Source organism: Anas platyrhynchos, chromosome 19 (genome assembly GCF_047663525.1).
Source record: "Anas platyrhynchos isolate ZD024472 breed Pekin duck chromosome 19, IASCAAS_PekinDuck_T2T, whole genome shotgun sequence".
In the NCBI taxonomy this organism is placed as follows: domain Eukaryota; kingdom Metazoa; phylum Chordata; class Aves; order Anseriformes; family Anatidae; genus Anas; species Anas platyrhynchos.
In genome coordinates, this window is record NC_092605.1 from 9,378,434 (window position 1) to 9,396,145 (window position 17,712).

Below are 17,712 nucleotides of genomic sequence, written 5' to 3' on the forward strand. Positions count from 1 at the left end.
GATTTGTTTCTAACCTGTGGATTGCAGATTACTACTAACGAGTACATGTAAAGTAACCATGGGAGATAACCCTGTTTTCAGGCAGATTGAGTTCTGTAAGGCTGTTAGAAAGTTCTTGGTCAACAAGATGAAAAAAGTGAAAATACCAGATTTGTAAACTGTTTGTCTTCCCAGAAACATTTCTTTGCCTCTGCGAATAACTCCCAGTGACCCTAGCATTGAATCTGGGAGTATCAAAAAGCTGCTATATAAAGAACTCTAACTTTCTGTCCTAAATTGCCTTGCACTACTGTGTACAGCTAGGGAATAGTCAAAACTGAGATTTCTTTGCCATGGTGCAGGAGGTGCACACATCTCTGTGTGGCAGCTTCAGTTGGTGAGTGCCTTTATTTACCCTGTATCTTGCAAATATGCGTTAGACAAATCATTTACTTGCTTATGGGCTGTCTAGGGCTAAAGCATCGCAGATAGAGCAGCACCTCTGCACAGGAGATGCATTCTATTACTCCTTCGACTAATCTTTGTTTTCCTGGGATAGATTCTGATCTTGCCTGTTTTGCCCAGGAAATTTGTAGCAGTGGGAGGATTGGGAGCAATATCATGCCATATTTCTGGCAGAGTACAGAAAGGGAATGTAAAAGGGTAAACAATTTCAGATTTAAGAATTATATAAAGAAAATAATATCAATCTGCTCAGCTGCCTAGCTGTTTCATTTGCAATAGCTAGAAGAGGTTTGAGATTTAATCCTTCTACATTGGTTTATTTTGATGAGGATGCTTCTGAGCTGTGGAAGGAGGAACCATTCTGAAGGGCTGTAAATAATAGCTGAGAAACCATTAGTCTTAGAAAGCCTTGGAATCAATTTTCTAGTGGCTTCATGTTTGGTTTTCATTTATTTATTTATTTTGGGGTTTGCTTTTCCAGGGAGCCCACAGTTCTAATGAAAACTGGTTTTGTTGCTAAGACTTTGATACAACAGTTCTCAAGATTAAGTGTTAAAGTTGAATTAGAAGCTGCTGGTTCAGCTGTTCAGTTGAAAGGTGTTACTTCTTTCATTTCACTGACATTGTATGATTTTATCTTTTGGAGGTTCTATTATGTTGAGTAATCTTCAGCTCCAGTACTTTGTGAGATATCTGTTTAGATCAGGAGAGATATGAAATATAAACAGTTTGCAATTTGAACTCATCCCGAGGGAGTTCAGCAGCTGATGCAACTCTTGTGTCAGTGCTTACAAGTGTAACTCCGGGAGGGTGGCAGGAAAAGCCACTTACAGTCAAAAGACTGCATGGATATGAAAGTTAACACTGGCTTTTCTTAGTATATTTTTCCACATTGCTTTCTTTTTGACATGTAAGTTATACTTGTGCAAACTTCTCTGTGCTGAGAATGCTGGTATACATAAGTCTACGAGTCTAAAGGCATTTACACAAGGATTTGTCCCTATATAAGGATAAGGATGCATACATTCGTTCTCTGGTCTACTACCACCTTTTGTGTCGTGCTCTTCACCTGTCCCCTTAAAAAAAAAAAAAAGGTGTCCCAGTTGATGCTGGTAAGAAATGTATTTATACAAGCCATGAATCCCCAGCTGTGATACATCAGGAAGCACTAGAAATACCACTAGTTATGCAAGGCATTCACTGTAAGGTTTGGGTCTTTGTTTTTGATGCTCTGGAGTTGACCATTTGAGGCTTTGAAAATGCCTTTGGCATGAAGAACTCATATATACCTCATAAGGAGAAAAATATTTGATCTTCCTAGAGACTTGCCTGAGTTCTGTGACCCATATGGCAGCCTCCATATAATATTTTGAGATGTGGGAAATGACATTCTTCCAACTGAAAGTGTTTGTTTCCTCCCCCCACAATGTGAGAGGCTACCAGGAAAGTTCATACAGACCTGCACCAAATTTTTACGTTCACACTAGGCGTGTAATTACTCTGTGAAAGAACTACCATTGTGCATAGCCATCAATATGTATTTTCCTGTGCTAAAGCTGAAATGTGTACGTGAAATACCAGTGACTTCAGAAAGGCACCGACTTAAGCCGATTTAATCAATGCGGCTTTTGCTTCTCAGAGCTGGCTGCCATGGCTGTTACCCCCTGGCCTGCTTTAGGAAAGCACAGATCCGTGTGTCCTTCAGCTCCTGGGCTGGCGCTGGGCTCAGCCCGAGATCCACATTGCTTGCGTGGAGCCTGACACGGCCCCGCAGAGTGGAAGCGTGGGGCAGGAGATCGATGATAGCTGTGGGATGCATGCACTTGGTTTCTCTGCCATCAGTGCCAGGCCTTGTGTAGCTTTGTACAAGCCACATAATTGTTTGTATTCCTCTCTTTTTTCCTTTTTTATTTTTCTTTATTTTCATATGCTTGTGACATACACGACTGCTGGAGTGGATTGACTTTCAGGCTGTGGTTCAGTTGGCGTGTCATTGTATTGATATCTGGAGGGATTATCCAAAGGGACTTTTGAGGCCTCTTTCAAATTTCTTTTTTTTTCCAGAGCGCAGAAGCTGAGCCCCATGAACAAAGCAGCTGATATCAGGAGGAAACTGGAGGTGTAGAAGACATAGTGGAAATCATTGGTTATGTCCACCAGGAGACCTGAAATAGAAACCACAGCTTAGTCAAAGAGGAGATGCATATTAAAGACAACTGTATGGCATTCGCAGAAACATTAGACCTAAATAATTCAGCCAACTGCCATATACAAAAGATAAGCATTTACAGATGAGTTAAGTTCTCTTTTCCAGATTCTAGAGCTTGTTTGCACTCATTGCTCAGGTGGTGTTTCTTTTTCTATATAAAGTATTTTCCAGTAAACAGAGAAATCAGCAAAGAAAGGAAACTGTAACTTTTTCCCAACCTGCTGATTCACTTTGTTTACTTAGCAGAGGACCCCTGTGCCACTTCCTGGATTTTGGAATGAGTGACTCTGTTACATTCCAGGTCAGAAAACAGAACAAATAAAGAAAGAACTCTCTCACAAAAATGACGTGTTGGAGTCTCTAAGCTGAAGACTTGTCTCTAAAAGTATGTAACTGGGGAGGAGAAAAAAATCACAGCGCAGCAGGCATTATAACAAACATTAAGTATCTCAATGTAAAACATTTAGACGGGTGATATATCAAGTGAGTAATTTAACATTAATGCTGGATACTGAAAGGTAATATTCAGGTAAACATATGATGACTCTTTTTGAGACTGCTTAATTATATGGAAATATGGGAGTAATTTTTTAAATAGATTTTAGGTTGCTAGAGATTGAGCTTCCCTTACTGTACTTTGTTTTTGGCTATCTGCCTTTTCCATCAGAGATGTCCAAGATCTGTTTTGCACTTTGAGAAAAGTGACTGACACACTTTGCCTGGGAATACCATTAAATATAGTGTATATTATTCCATTCTTAGATATTTTCCTGCTGGATGGAACACAATTCATTGTTTGGAGAAGAGAACTAAAATCTGAATAGAGGATTCATGCTCAGGTTCACATTTGTTTGTCAGTCTTTTGAATGAGCTTCTGCAGAGCAGGAGCAGGTGTGTCTTGGACAGGTCAATTAGTGGTGGTTGGAGTGAACTGTGAAACCACTGAATAATTTATTGGATTGGGGGCTTAACTAGTTCCCTTCCTTGTCTCCAGAGAAAAATGAATACACTCCAGAACACAGAAAGTGAGTAGAGGAGCCTTTTACTATAAGCTTCTTCAATTATATGGAGCTGGTACCACTTCTGATCAGAGTAAATGTGTTGAATGGGATGTTTGCAATTTCTTGAGGCTTCATAGATAAATCAATGCAGACTAGCAAAGCAGTGAAAGAATTCTAAAACAGCAAGATCATACCACTGTAATTCCTGTGTCCTGCCACTCAGGGAAAAAGTTCTCAGCATTCTCATGCCTATTGAAGCTGCCAGCCAAATGGGAAACTTTTTCACTGTCTGCAGTTGCTTCAGTGACACTTGGGCCACTACAGAAATGACCCTTGTTCAGCAGTGAGATGCGGCTGATCATTCCTTTCTGACTCTCCCTTTTATATTGCTCCCTTTGCATAACTCAGCTACCCGTGTGGACTTAGAAACTCCTTCATTCCTCTTCTTTATGCTCCCAAACACTTGTCACCACTGTCTAAAAAAGCTGTTTTTGCTCCAGCCTGCTTTAATAGCTTTTCTCACCTGTGAGAGGGGGTCCAATGAGGAGAGTGATACTCTCCAGGATTGTGAAGAGCCCTAAAGCACTTGAGAACCTGTCCATCTCCACCACATCCATCAGCACCTGGAAGGTGAGTGCCCCAATGCCACTCATGGCTATGCTGAGGATGACGCAGTAGACGATGAGCACGTTGAACTCAGCTGAAATGATGCAAATGAAATTGCTCAGCCCGCAGAGGAGCACAGCCAGGCTGAACAGGTAGATGCGTCTTCCTGTGAAGATTCTGTGTCCCGAAAGCAGCCCTGTCAAAGGGCGTATGAAGATGTTGATGAACCCAATAATGGAGATGAGGAGGGCTGCCTTGCGTTCCTCCACCCCATTCTGGATGGCATAAGGTACTAGGTAGACGTGGGGTAACACAAACCCCATCATCATCCAGGTCACTCCGATAGTGTAAATCTGGTAACCCTTGTTTTGACAGAAGATATCAAAAGCCAGGTACTTCTGCAGCACCTGGAAGCATGCAGTCTTTCTGTTTTGCTGCTGGTACTTTAGGTGGGGAGAAGATGCTCCATTGGACAGCTGTGCCTCTTCTGCTCCTCTCCCTGAATCCTCTCCAGGCCTGGGTAACTGTACAAGTGATCCTGAAGCAAGTTGCACTGGTCTCATAATGGCTCCGCAGACACAACAGTTCAATAGTATTCCTCCAAAGATAAGGAAAGTGTTTCTCCAGCCCATCTCATCCAGCATGTATTGAGAAAGCAGCGGCCACAGTGTGAAACCGAGAGAGACGCCGGTGGATGCCATGGCGTTAGCCAACGTTTGCCACCGCACAAAGTAGTGGCCCAGCGCAGTCAGTCCAGCCTGGAAGCTGAAACATGATCCCAGACCTAAAGGTAAGAAGGAAAAACAACAGCACGTGATCCCTCTGCGGTGTCCTGCAGGGTAAAAAGAGCCCGGCCCCGTGGGGTACTCACAGATGACTTCAATCTACCACTAGGCATATCCTCGCCTGCCGGGCTGCACAACCTCCGGTGATTAATACTCAGCAACCCCACACTAGAGATGAAGAAGGGTATTGTGCATAAATTTAACTCCTTGTGTTCTCAGGAATACTAAATACACTGATCTAAGGTGATTGTCTGGGCTGCACTGCCAGGTTTATGATCATTATGGAATTGTTCATTAGAAAAACTATAGTTTTACTGCATGCAGCAGGCAGTGCTGCCTTCCTGATGCTTTCTTCAGGGCCCAGGGAGTTAATTCTTGTCTTTCTCTGTGCAGCAAACACAGCTTAGCTTACAGGAGCCAAAAGGCTTGGTCCCAAAGTGACCCGGCTACAGAATTTCATTTCTCTTTGTTAGAAGAAAATATGGCTTGAGAAACAGTTACATAGGAGAAATATTTGGAAAGGAAAAGTTCCCATCTGTTACTTCTGTTCAAAACCAACACGTTCTTTTGTTAGAGAAAGATGACTCCATATTTCCCCAGATAGGGAGTGGTGAAACCCAAGCCCAAGGAACTTGTGAAGGATGTTGTCCCAACACATTGTGTTTCATGGAAAAACCTCCCCTCTTCAAAGACAAAAGGCTGTGAAGCTCCTAAAGAGAACAGACATGTTTTGGCTCTCCACTTCACCCCTTAGAGACCTGCAACCTTTTCCAGAGAGAAGCATGTTCCAGTGAGCTCGGCTGGGCGAGGTGTGTTAAAGGGGTGTGAAGGGCAAGCTTATCCAGCATGCAATTCCTGCTGAGCTGTGGGGCTTTTGATTTATCCTATTTCACAGCTGAGTGAAAAACGTGAGCACTTAGTCTGGACTCTCACCACTTCCCGGCTCTCAAATAAAGGGCAGCAGCTGGGTTTTCCTGCTGTTCCTTGGTACTTACCAGTGATGAGGCCAGCTGTTAAGTAAAGCTGGCCGAGGGACTTGCAGAAGGAGCTGGACACCATGCCCACGCTGCTGAGCAGGCCTCCCAACATCACGGCAAACCTGTAGCCAAATCGCTTCACCAGGATGCTGCAGAGGGGTCCTAGGAGCAGTCAGAGAAGCAAAAGGGAGGCAGTTAGAGAGGCAGGAATTATTTCATAGCTGCTAGACTGCTGCAGTTATCAAACAGTTTATTCTACAGATTATCCCAGCTGCATAATGCAGCGGGCGAGCCAGAAACAGAAAATACATTCCCTGATCCTCCAAAGTGCTTGGTCAGCTTGGTACATGAAGGGAATGCTCCTCTGCTTGGATTTTGGTCATGAAGTAGGATTCCTTAAGCTTCCCTGAGATGGATTTTAGGTAAAAGTCTCAGAAATGGAATGGAAAAAGGACCTTCAAGTGTAATTCTGTTCTCATATGATATCCGTTCTGGGAATGATTTGAAAAAGGAGAGGACTTGGATTTTTGTGCCCCTGAGTAGGAGATGCTGAGTGGGTGGTATTTTCTGCTTGCATGTTTCCACTCTCATTTTGCTGTGTTTTTCAAATATTCTGCCACAGAATCTTGTCAATTGCCGTTGGCGTCCTGCTACATAGGTGAAATTCCCTGCAACAGAAGGCACGTTGACTCTGAAAATGATCCAGAATGGGAGAAAGAGGATTGTCCTTGAGGAAGATCATTTGAAAACAGCTGGAAGCATGTTCATGTCTGCATCGGAATCAGTCTAAGCTTCAGGCTGTGGCATCCAAGCTCCAGCTTGTGGAGTCTTGCAGCTGTCCTGCAAGTCATCTCCCCATGAAAATAATAAGATGTTTTTGCCAGTGCAGCTCTTTGCACGTGCCTGTCCTGGCATACCTGGCCGGGGTGGGTAGGCATGACTATGTCCACTTCCAAGAGGACGAAGCCTAGGAGCAGAACATGCACCAACAACGCAGAGGCAAGGGCAAGACCTGGGTGCTCCTGGTGGGCTTGGGTCTGCCCTTCTGGAGCAGAAATCTGGGTCTTACTGTGTGCGTACATTGCCGGCAGGCTTTTCTAAGTAGGACTTAGGTTATTTCATCAGAGAAAGCAATGAACAAATAGGCACGGAGATACGTGCTTAAGGTCAGTTAATTCTGTAATTTTCAAAGGCTGTTGGTGAGTTCCATGATATTGGGGTAAATCACCAGTTTGATAATGTCATGGGTTTAGTGTGCTTCATTTTGGGGTAGAAGGAGATTAGTTCAGGCCTGTCAATGGAAAACATGGTTCTCCCTTAGAGGAGAAACTGAAGGGAGAGTTGCTCCTTTTGTGTTCCCATGAGGATCCTCATGCTTTTCCATTTTTTTTTTTTTTTTTTTTTCCCCTCTTCATAACCCATCAGGTTATGTAAGCAAATTCAGAATGACTGCAAGTTTCAGAGTTAGGAATCAATCTGTGGGGAAAATAACCTGTGGCATATTTGTGACTTAAGACAACACCTGGTTGGAAATAAAATCCACATAGTCAAGCAAGCAGAGGAACATTGTTAAAATCAGGACTGCAGCTGTCTGTATTTTGATCTGCTTGGGAGATTTTCACCTTGGATTTCAACTGGCCTTTGAAGAAGTATTCACCAGGCTCAGCAAACCAGTGACTGCATTATTTTTCCTCTCACTGAGGAGGTTAAGGATGGTACTGCTGTTTAATCAACCTGAGTAGCCAGAAATCATAAATAAAACATGCCAAAATCATGGGATTGGCTCAAAAAATCCTAACTATTTTTCATTACTTATTCCTGCCAACTTGCTTTCTAGGTTTCAAATATTATTGCTCACTTGCTTGGAGCTTTTGTGCTTTTCTTTGCAAAAATATTTCCAATAGAACTGCTGCATTTGTACTAGTGCAAGCCCAGAGATTTATGTTTGCATGAATATCTAGAAGCAGGAGCCTGTAAGGGCTTGCACTCCTGTATTTCCCCCTTTGGAGTCAGCCATAGGATCCTGAAGTCTCAAATGATTCTTATAACAAAATAACTAGTAATGGCTTTTACCTAGGAACATGGTGATGAGCTATGTTTGCTTTATTAAATTAAGTGCTATTCTTCACACTGTGCCCTTCCCTGTTTCCTTTCCCATCTCTGCTGAGCTGAGGTTAGTTCTCCTGCGTGGACCTTCTCACTCTACTGACAAATCTGAGAATGGAGCACGCTGTCTGTTTCCTTTGCTGTCTACTATTTTTGCAACAAATATTTATTTTTCCCTTCAGGTCCTCTGAATTAAGAGTAAAGGAGAAGAAAAGTGAGAAGGATGTTTGAGATCCTGGTGACAGAGCAGAAAACAGTTTTGGAAAGGGTTTAAATGCCAAGGTGATGGATGCAACCTGAGAACCTGAATCAAACAAAGCCTAGCCTGCTGCAAAGAAGGTCAGAAGTTGCAGCAAAAATCATTGGCCTGAGAGGGAGCCCTTTATTTCTGATTTTTCGTTGTTTTTTTCTTCTTACAGTTGTGTTAGTCCCAATTTAAGCTACTGTGGGATGAGAACAAATTCTCCTCTACTGTAACAGCCTGCAATAGGAGACACAACTGGCAAGTGAAGTAACAATGCTCTTGCAGTCCACTGGTTATGCCGTTACAAATTCTATTAGTGAATATAATCACCATGAGGCTTTTCGTTCCTTGTGTCATTTACAACTTTTGGATCTGTTTGTTGGCTGTCTTTATCTTACCTTTCACTGTGGTCCCAGCCTCTTACAAAACAATTACTTCATTATAGGAGACGTGATATTTTCTTGCAGATGCAGCCAGAGTTGTCTTTCCCTGGCTCATTGGGACTGAGCTGCTTTCCAGACCATTTCCCAGGGCCACCAGCTCCTGTTCAGCTCCTTCCCACTAACAGCAGCCGGGCCACAGGGGTTGGAAGCCCACCAGGCCTTTGAATTCAAGGACCCAAGACACAGCTCTATTTCTGCCAAACTTCAGTGATGATTCCTCCCATAGCTGCTTCCCCTGAGGTCTCTTTCTGTCTGTGCCTTGCAATTCTTGACCAGCTGCTTCTGCTAAGGTGCAAGCTCTTTCCCCATGTCATGCTGTCAAGTCTTACCCAGGAGACACTGAACCCATCATAGCTGTCGCACCAGCATGACTGGGGGCTCTGCTTTTATTTTTTTTTTTATATTTCCACCCCCATACTGTAGTGTCACCTTTAATCAGTATTGGAAAGGAGCAGGAATGAACTAAGGGAGCAGCTCAGATACCCAGGTGGCTTAGATACTTTGCTCCCCGCTGCTAGGTGGGGTTCAAGTAGTCTGTTTATCACACAAGCATGGGAGCTGCATGTGGAGGGGTCAGCAGCAAGACAGGACTGCTTGTCGGGAGGTCCTCGAGCTGCTGGGTGTGTTTTTCTCCTCTATGCAGAGCTATCAGTCTGGATGTGGCTCTGGGTGCCCTGTCCTGTGCAGCCCCTCATTTTTTCTGGGGAAAGTTTTCTGGGGGTGATTTGCTTAGTTTTTCAGGGCTTGATTTGGTGCTCTGTCTGCAATGTACCACCCTTCTCCGTCCCCCTTCACCTGGAGACCTGCCTGACCTGCATCCTGCACTAAACCAGCTGCCCTCACCTTGATACCTGCTGGGGTGTGTGCTCCACGCCACCGCCCAGGGGCTGCTTTAACCCTGTGCCAGCAGCCTGGAGGGGCTCAAACTGGGCAGCTTCTCAGCCCTGAGGAACGCGGTGGTCGTATGGAAGGAGAGAGGATGGAAGGAAGAGCCCAAGCTCACCCTCACCTTTGGCGAAAGGTCTTGGTTATCGCTTAGAGTGGCAAAGGGGAGCGTTGTGTCTGCAGACCCTTGGCTTTGGACTCTGTGGGCATGGATCAAAGCAGCCTGTGTGCTGCCAACCAGCCATACCTCCCAGTCCCTTCCACCTTCCTCCTCAGGGAAATGCTGGAAGTGCCCTCATAACGGCCCCTCGTCAGCACCAGCACCTCAGGAGATAGCGGCGGACATTTGCCGCGGCCTTTACTCACCGCCTCCGTGCAGCACGGCCACCATGATGGAGGGGAACCACGACGTCTCGCTGTTGGAGGCCTGGAACTCGTGCTGGAGGTCCGTGAAGAAGACGCCGATGCAGGAGGGGAAGCCCAGTGTCAGCCCCTGCAGCAGCACCGCGGCGAGCAGCACCATCCATGCCCAGCCCCGGTCCTGGGGCTTGGCAGCTCCTCGTGCTCCTCCTTGGGACATGGTGGCTGCTTTCTCCTCCCAGGCTGGCCCACTGGGGAAGCGACTGCAGCTACCATGCAACCCTCGGCCCAGGGAATGGACCTACAGAGAGAAGGGCTAGTGGTAGTCCCTGGGCTCAGAGCCACCAGCGTGTCCCAGACCTCTTGCAGCTGACACTCTGGACTTTTTGCTCTGCATTTCTCCCAGCACCTCCCTTCCTTCTCCCTGCAGGATCCTGGCAACAGATTACTTGAGAAACGCCTGCCTTCCCCTTTTATATTGCACAAGACTGTGAGCACAGCCAGGTACAGAATGGGACCACACCTCCTCTGAGGTATGAATTGGCCTTACCTAGTTCCCGCCCTTATTTTCCCTTTCACCTGCTTTCATCATATGGAGTCCCCTTGCTGGCAATTGCTAAGGTCACCAAGTCCTCACACTGAGAGGAGAACGAAAAACTCTGCAAATGCCAAGAAAAATAGAAACGCATAAAGCTCGCATGGTGCGGCAGGGCTCGGTGTGAACCTGTTATGACAACTGCTCCTGTGTATAGTTCAAAGTGCTAGTGCTGAAAAAACATTTCAAAAGCCATTAATTAATTAGGATCCAGCAATCTCAGATATGCTTTTGCTTTACCTTGGTAGAGCTGCTTCTGAGAGATCCCAGGTTTGATTTCTTCGAGACCAGCAGCATGAAACATATAGCAATAGCACTCCCCATCCTCTCCACATGAATAAACACACACAAAAAAAAAATCTTTGGCAGCTGGATGAGCTCAAAAAAGGTGCCCTTAAGGTCACTGCGCAGCACAATATTTATTTAGCACTCAAATAATGCCTTTCCCCTAAAACAATAGCCACAACTGAGCGTTGTGTGCAGCCTTAAAAATGAAAAATAGTTTGTCCTTGCTCGTTATTTCACATTTGCCATGGCGGCAGGCTCACGAGAGTAAGTTTCATACCTCGGGCTGAAGCGAAGGGCCGGCAGCGCGTGGTTGTGTGTGCAGCGCGGGCGGCTCATCCCCTGCGTGCGCAGCCTGGCCAGCTCAGTGCCCACGGTTAGATGCTTCTGCTTCAGTAGCGACTAAAAAGCTTTGATGAAGTCTTTTGCAATATTAACCCGGACATCACTTCTGTAAACAGGGCTCTTTTGCCGGCTGGCTCGCAGCCGGAAAAAAAAAAAAGTAAAAAGGGGGGAGGAGGGCTGCAAGCTGAGGGGGCCCGTGGGAAGGGGCTCTAACATGCAAATCACGGTGGTGGTGCTGAGCACACTTTAATCCTTTGTCCACTTTAGCTGGGTGCAGATAATGCGACTAATTCAAGTGCTTGTCTCTCTGGTGTGAATTAGCTGGATGACAGCCTAAAACCTCTCCCCGGCAACAGCAAACCTGAAAAAAAGGCAGAAGCACAGCTCACAGCTCCTCTCTGTTCCCAGCTGCCCTGCCCAACGCTTGAGCTTGTCCAGCAGATTTCTGGAGCCCTGGCTCCCCTTGTGTGTCCTTGTGCTCATCGAGGGGGCTGTCCCGAGGGCATCTGCGTGCTTGCTGTAGCTTTCATCCACCTGTGGAACACCTTCTCCCCTTGGCAGCTGGACCTACAGGATCTCCTGGGCTTTTTGCTGCGAGAGCCCCGGAGATGCGCTGCCAAGGGCCACGTGGCCTTGCTGCCTTCTGCCTGCACACAAGTGAAGGAACGGGTTTGTTCCAGCCTAGCTCGGCCGGCTGTGCCCATGAACAGCAGCAGCAACTCCACAAAACCGCCTTTTAACCCTTCCCAAGGTGCTGAGCAGTGATGATGTTGAAGATCAGGGCCAACAAAAATGCGGAGTCAGATCCTCACTAGCACGTGCTCATCTTGTGCTAATCGTATTGGGATCTGGACTGAAGTTCGCAGCACAGGACACACCTGGGTGCCTACTGCAAACAGCGTGCGGTGTAGGGAGCAGGCAAACTGGTGCAAAGGTGCTTCCTGGCCCAGTGTGTGAAGGGGAACGGGAGGAAAGTTTCCTGCTCACGGCACGCTAGGTCTCTGTGCCCTGCCGTGGGGCTTATGGCATCAGCCCTGGTTGTGGGGATAGGTGGGTGTCCCGGGTGGAGCAAGACGGAGCAAAGCACGTGGCTGGTTTCAGTCTCTGCTCACTGTCTGCTGGTCGATGTCCGCTTCTTTCATTCAGGTCTGAGTTTTTTTTCTTCTTCCAGTGATCCCCAAAACACCAGGTTCAAGCTCGGGTTTCCCTTGTTGTGACACAGCAGCCCCAGCAGCTGTTGGTTATGGCAGTGCTTGCACACTGCTTGTCCCCCACCTTCCCTGCCTCAGTTTCCCTCAGCCATGGCAGGGGAACAGCAACTGCTGGGCTGAGGGCACACAGCAGGGCTGCTGGCAGCAATTTGTGCTGACAAACACAGGGCACGGGGCATTCACCTCCTAGAGAGAGGTTTATACTTAGCCTGCAAATGACGGTGATATCTCTACATCAGCCTCGGCAAGAGCTGGTGGTACTCCTGTGGGGAGCGGAGCAGCTTCCTTTTTGCCTAAAACCTCTCAGGATGGAGACACAGCAGCAGGGTGCCACGGGGAAATCAGGACTCTGGCTGGCGGGGGAGGCTCAAAGCCCAGGGGATGCCTGCGGCTCAGGAGCAGGGAGGGGAACTGGAGGAAAGTTTCTCGTTCACGGTACATTAGGTCTCTGCATCCTGCTACGCGCCTTGCAGCATCCTCACCTCAGCCCCAGTGTGAGCCAGGCGTGGGTTTTATGAATGCAAACCAGGCTGCATGCACAGAGGTGAGGCGTTTACTGTAAACCGAGAGGGGCGGTAAAATTTTTAAGGTTCACTCAGAGTCTGTTGGGGGTAGGAAAGCAAAGCACTTGGCAAACGCCTTTATAAGTGACTTTTTAAGTACCTTTTCATCCCGAGGTCTGGGCTTGCTTTGCAGCCTTCTCCCGGGAAGGCAGTGCTGTGTCCCAGGTGATTTTCCCAAGGTCACTCAGATGGCTACAAGCAGAGCCCCCAGCTTTAGCTCTGCTTTAGGCACTGGCCCCATGCTGGTGTCTTCGGGATGTCACTTGTCAGCCGTCACTCGCCGCCCTCAAGGGGCAGTGGAGGTGGTTGAGTTCAAGCCCTGTGCACATCCATGTGCCAGTGTCGCAGCTCTGCAAGCCCGTCCCAAACCCAGCAGTCTCAGCAGCACTTTTGGGGCAGGCCACGTGCTTGGAAACTGAAGTGGAAAACACCTCAGAGCTCCCAAATTGCTTCTGATGCTAGCTGAATTTGTTCCAGGCACCCAGATTAGCAAAGACTGACAGATTGAATCTCACAGAGGAAGTGCGTGTCTTCTTTCTTTCTTTTATGTAAAGCAGTGGAAACTCGGTGGCATTTTGGCTGTTGGGCTGTGGAGCGGCTCAGGGCACGGATCTGGGCATGGAGCTGCTCCTGCCCCAGCTCCAGTCCCGATGTCTCCAACCTGCTCCAGCTGGCTGCGGGAGCACCCAGATTAAACCCCTGCTCTGATCCCTCCTTCGAGTACAGACAGACCCAGTGGAAACCAAGCTCCCTGAGCACCTGAAAACTGATTCCTGAGACCTGGGGCAGGGTCAGGGGCTTAACAACCCTGGCAAACCCCCTACAGCCCAGCTCTGTTAGGGCTGAGAAAATGGGACAGTGCCAGAGCCATGGGGAGTGCTGGTCTAGCACCAGACTTTCCTAAGCAGTTCCCATAGCATCACTCCCACATCATCCCCCTACAAAGGGTGTCAGGGCCCTGACTGCACTAATTGGTCTTAATTAGCCTGACCAGACTCACCTGGATCCTCCTCCCACACCTTCTCCACCCAGTTTGACTCCCAGTTACATATAAGCCTGGCTCCTTGCCTGGACCAGCCTTTAGACAGATGTCCTGGTGCTGTTCCCTGCTCTCCTGGCTTGCTCTCAGCTGCATTGTGCTCACTAATCACAAAGGATGTAGTTGTGATACCAGGTAAGAAATCTGATTTTTGGGACCAGATTTCATGATTTTTAGCCAGCACTGAGGGTAACACTGCTTGGCTAGGAGGTAGGAAATAGGGATTGAGGAGACAGCTGGTACCAAGTGCGTGTACTGACAGCTTCCATCGACTCGGAGGAATCCAGCAAGATGTGGCTTGTCCCAGCTCCTTGCCCTGGTGGCTGACTGCAAGGATTTGCATGCGGGCTGGCAAACAGCACAAGGAGCCATCCTGACTGCTGCCTTCCTCTATGGGTGCTTCTGGGGTGCCCCATGCAGGGGGGAGGTCAGCACCCAACTCTACCTGAGGCAATGGGGATCCTCCAGAGCTGAGTCTGAGAAAGATGTGCTTGGGGAAATCCATGCTGGAGGTGGCTGTGGCTTCTGATGGGATGCCCTGACCTGTCTCAGGAAGCTTTTATTGAGATGGAGTTGCCTTAAATTGTTACCCATGTAAAAACTGTGGCTGGTGGATGGGCACGTGGGACATGGTGGGGCAATGGGCTGAGATCCCAGTCCTGTGCATCCTGTCTCTGCTTTAGGTTGATGTCCAGAGCACTGAGCAGTGGCTAGGGGGATTTTCCCTGCAGCAGATCTTATCTAGCAAGCTCTTAATTGTTGTCCCCCTTGTTTTTTTATCGACGGGGAATAAGCCACTTAGGGAGGGATCAAGAGAAGCGTTTCCCTCTGGCTGGCTGCTTGAGTTAGGTGTACATACTGCTGCTGGCAGCTATGGGGTGGATGCTGGCAGGGGAACAGCCCTTTTTGGGGAGGATGGCAGGCAGGCATTGCTTTCATTTTGGGTTGCCTGCTTACCTGGGTACCTTGCACTCCCACCACCAGCCCTATTTCCCTTCGTGTTAGGTTACGCAGAGATGCGGTGTGCCAGCTGCAAGATGCAGGGAATACAGACTGGGTCCTTTGTTAGTAGCTGTGAATCCTTAAATAGCAAAGAATCTTGTCTGCAGGGATGTCATGGCTTAGTGCTTGGGTGGGAGGATGGGATGTATTGACAGCCGGCTGCAAGAAAGTTAATGCATCAAAGTACCACTGGAGGGTGGAACCTGGGACTGCTCCTTTCCCACATCAGCTCTGGCTTTCCTCATTTTTAGCCACTGCTGTTTGAATTCATCGAGACCACTGGTGCATGTTGTCCTGGCCTTGCTGAAGGACCTGCTGCCCTGATTGCCCTGAGCTAAATCACAGGTAGAAAGTGCTCACTTGTCCCGAGGGTTTTCTGTGTGACACGGAGGCCAGCCACTGCCAGCTGAACCCTCAGCTCCCCGAGGAGATGTGTGAGGCCCATGAAATGCGAGGAATTGTTACATTTTGGACTGATGATGAACTTGAATATGGTGAAGTTTGGGGAACTTATAGGAAGGATGGGGACCTGCAATAGGGAATGTTGCCAGAGGGGCAAATATCAATGCCTTTGCTCAACTATGATACCACACCTGAAGGCAATTGCTAGGGGATTACAGCTCCTTCACTGTGCTTTGGAGAAGCCAACATGCTTCTCTAAACAGGATCAGGTACGTGGGGGTTGTTTGCCCAGACAAATTGGGTTTAAACCTTCAGTGACTGTCTCAAAACTAGATCTAGGTAGATAGAGACAACTAAGGTCCTTGTTTCCCAAACAAGTTAGTAAGCTGGGTTACAAATATCTACAGGTTTTCTGTCTGCAAATAGATCTGGCCCGATGACTTCAGGGTGAAGGTGTGTGGGTGAGCAGCAGGCTGATCTTTGTCGAGGGCCTGAGGCAGAGCGTGGGCGCTGTGCAGGATGTGCTCATGGCTGTGGCCAGGCCTCTGTGCTGCTGGGTTTCACCCTCCCAGACACGTGCGGAGAGGAGAAATGCAGCTGTGGTTTTCCACTCCTTTTTTGCTGGAGCTCCAGGCCAAGAAGCTGGATGCTGATAGATGCCTCGGCTGCTAAAAACCCTTCCATATCTTCGGTGTCAGATTGGGTTTCCTCTTTGTCCACAGACGTGAGCAGGCAGGGCAGAAAAACAAATGAATTGTGCTCTGGGCAAAACTGGCAGAGGCGAGTGGAGCTGCCAGCCGGGTGACTAACGGAGCTTCGTGTGCTGCAGCGAGGTGAGCCTGGCCCCGGGGAGCCAGCAGGCCCCAGATGCAGTGTGGTAGCCAGAGGGTTTCTGTGTGTTTTTCAGAGGAGGAGGGGTGGGGGAGTGCCCAGTTTGTACCCTTTAAATGCAGAAAATGCTGCTCAAGGGGGGTTTGGAAGTCCCTCTGCCACAGGTCTGTTGCAGAGTAGCTCCCTCTGCCCCTTCTGCTGCTTGGAGCTGCCTGGGGTTGGGGGCAGGAAGAGCTGAGCCCCTGGGAGCAGCAGGGGCTGCTCGTTAGGAGGTGGTGTGTGAGGCCCAATTTATTGGGGTGGGGTAATGCCGTGCTGCTGCCCGTCCAGCACGACCTCCTGCTGCTTGGTTATGCTGGGTATCGCCTCAGTTCTCTGTAGCAAGAAGGGGGAAAAAAAGATTTTTACTTTTTTTAGGAGGAACTCTGTGTGTTGTACAGCTTTGGCTGGGAAAGCGAGCGATGGCACAGAGGCCTGGCTGCTGCTGATGGCAGTTTCCACAGAAACTGCTGAGTGATGCCGGTGTCTCCGGCACGGTGCTAAAGCGTTGCTCTAGGTGTTGTGAGGGACCAGCTGGCGGACGCGGGGCCGGTTCAGAGTCCTGTTCAAAGCCTTTTCTGACCTACGTGGCCTTAAAGGACAGCCAGGGGCTGCTGTACCTGGGTGTGGCTCTGCCTGGGGCAAGGTCGAGGCCTTGCAGTCGGGTTTGGCATGGAGATACGGGGATTTATTAAGGAGATGTGAGGGCAGTGTCCTAAATCAACTCATGTGAAGCGGTGAGGTGGCTGAGCTGTGCTTTCTGCTTTCTCCTGCATGCCATTAAGCTCTCTTTTGTGGTGTCATGGGGGAGAGAATGTCTCATCTCACATAGCTCCAGTATTAAACCCCAGGTTGGGGATGTGCCAGCCCTTCCCTGCTCCTTGCTTTGGGGCTTCTGCCACAGTGGGAAGAACTGCAAGCAGGGAGCGTGCCCGGGGCAGCCTTCAGAGCAGCTGCAGCAGGCAACAGCAATTTGTGGTCCAAAGTAACTTCATCTTCACCCATTCTTCGCTTACATCTTTGCTCCTCCTCCTTTCCCACCCCTGTATTGAGGAATGGGCACCCTTATCTACAATTCAGCATCACCAAAGCTTGAAGGTTTTGTCTCCTGACCTCCCTGCTGCTCGCCCATCCGCTGGTACTTCTGTTTCACACGTTTTTGAGTTGCAGTGCTCTGTAAACAGGAAATCTGAATCCCAGCTAATCCCCTGTCTTGCTAAAGACACACAGGGAAGGCTGCGTTCAGGGTGGAGGTAGATCAAATGTTTAAAATGCCCTCCAGGGTTTCAGAGCAAATTCTACATGCCCGGGGCACTTTCTCTCCCAGCAAACAGTTGCAG

General features: G+C 48.3%; 2 protein-coding genes across 6 annotated transcripts in view; one reads left to right on the forward strand and one right to left on the reverse strand.

Moving 5' to 3' along the window:
• The window catches only part of LOC106014315 (uncharacterized), a 28,989-nt gene that overhangs the window by 2,441 nt on the left and 8,836 nt on the right, over window positions 1-17,712 (forward strand). The window contains exon 1 of one of the 4 annotated variants that reach the window (XM_072025854.1): window positions 13,829-14,233. The exons of 1 other annotated variant lie outside the window; for it this stretch is intronic. In XM_072025854.1, coding sequence (XP_071881955.1) covers window positions 14,148-14,233 — 86 coding nt within the window. In that variant the 5' untranslated portion in view covers window positions 13,829-14,147. Of the gene's footprint in view, window positions 1-13,828; window positions 14,234-16,412; window positions 17,511-17,712 lie in introns of those variants that run through there. 2 more of the 4 variants (XR_011804186.1, XR_011804183.1) reach the window with 2 other exon arrangements.
• On the reverse strand, window positions 876-11,424 carry SLC16A5 (solute carrier family 16 member 5). Of its 2 annotated transcripts, none has more exons than XM_072025851.1 (5): window positions 11,221-11,424; window positions 10,067-10,361; window positions 6,041-6,184; window positions 4,178-5,044; window positions 876-2,609 (listed from the first exon to the last, which is right to left on the reverse strand). In XM_072025851.1, exons 2-5 carry the CDS (start codon window positions 10,278-10,280, stop codon window positions 2,368-2,370), a joined length of 1,467 nt encoding a protein of 488 aa, XP_071881952.1. In that variant the 5' UTR covers window positions 10,281-10,361; window positions 11,221-11,424; the 3' UTR covers window positions 876-2,367. The 2 variants fall into 2 exon arrangements, with proteins under 2 accessions (XP_071881952.1, XP_005012051.4); XM_005011994.6 differs by lacking the exon at window positions 11,221-11,424 and adding an exon at window positions 10,896-11,164.

Coding starts and splice junctions, on each gene's coding strand:
- SLC16A5 (XM_005011994.6), bottom strand. CDS start 10,979: ATGGGGAGTGCTATTGCTATATGTTTCATGCTGCTGGTCTCGAAGAAA. Junction 10,362..10,895: donor TCAGAAGCAGCTCTACCAAG/GTAAAGCAAAAG, acceptor TTCTCTCTGTAG/GTCCATTCCCTGGGCCGAGG. Junction 2,610..4,177: donor CATTGGACCCCCTCTCACAG/GTGAGAAAAGCT, acceptor TTTCTATTTCAG/GTCTCCTGGTGGACATAACC.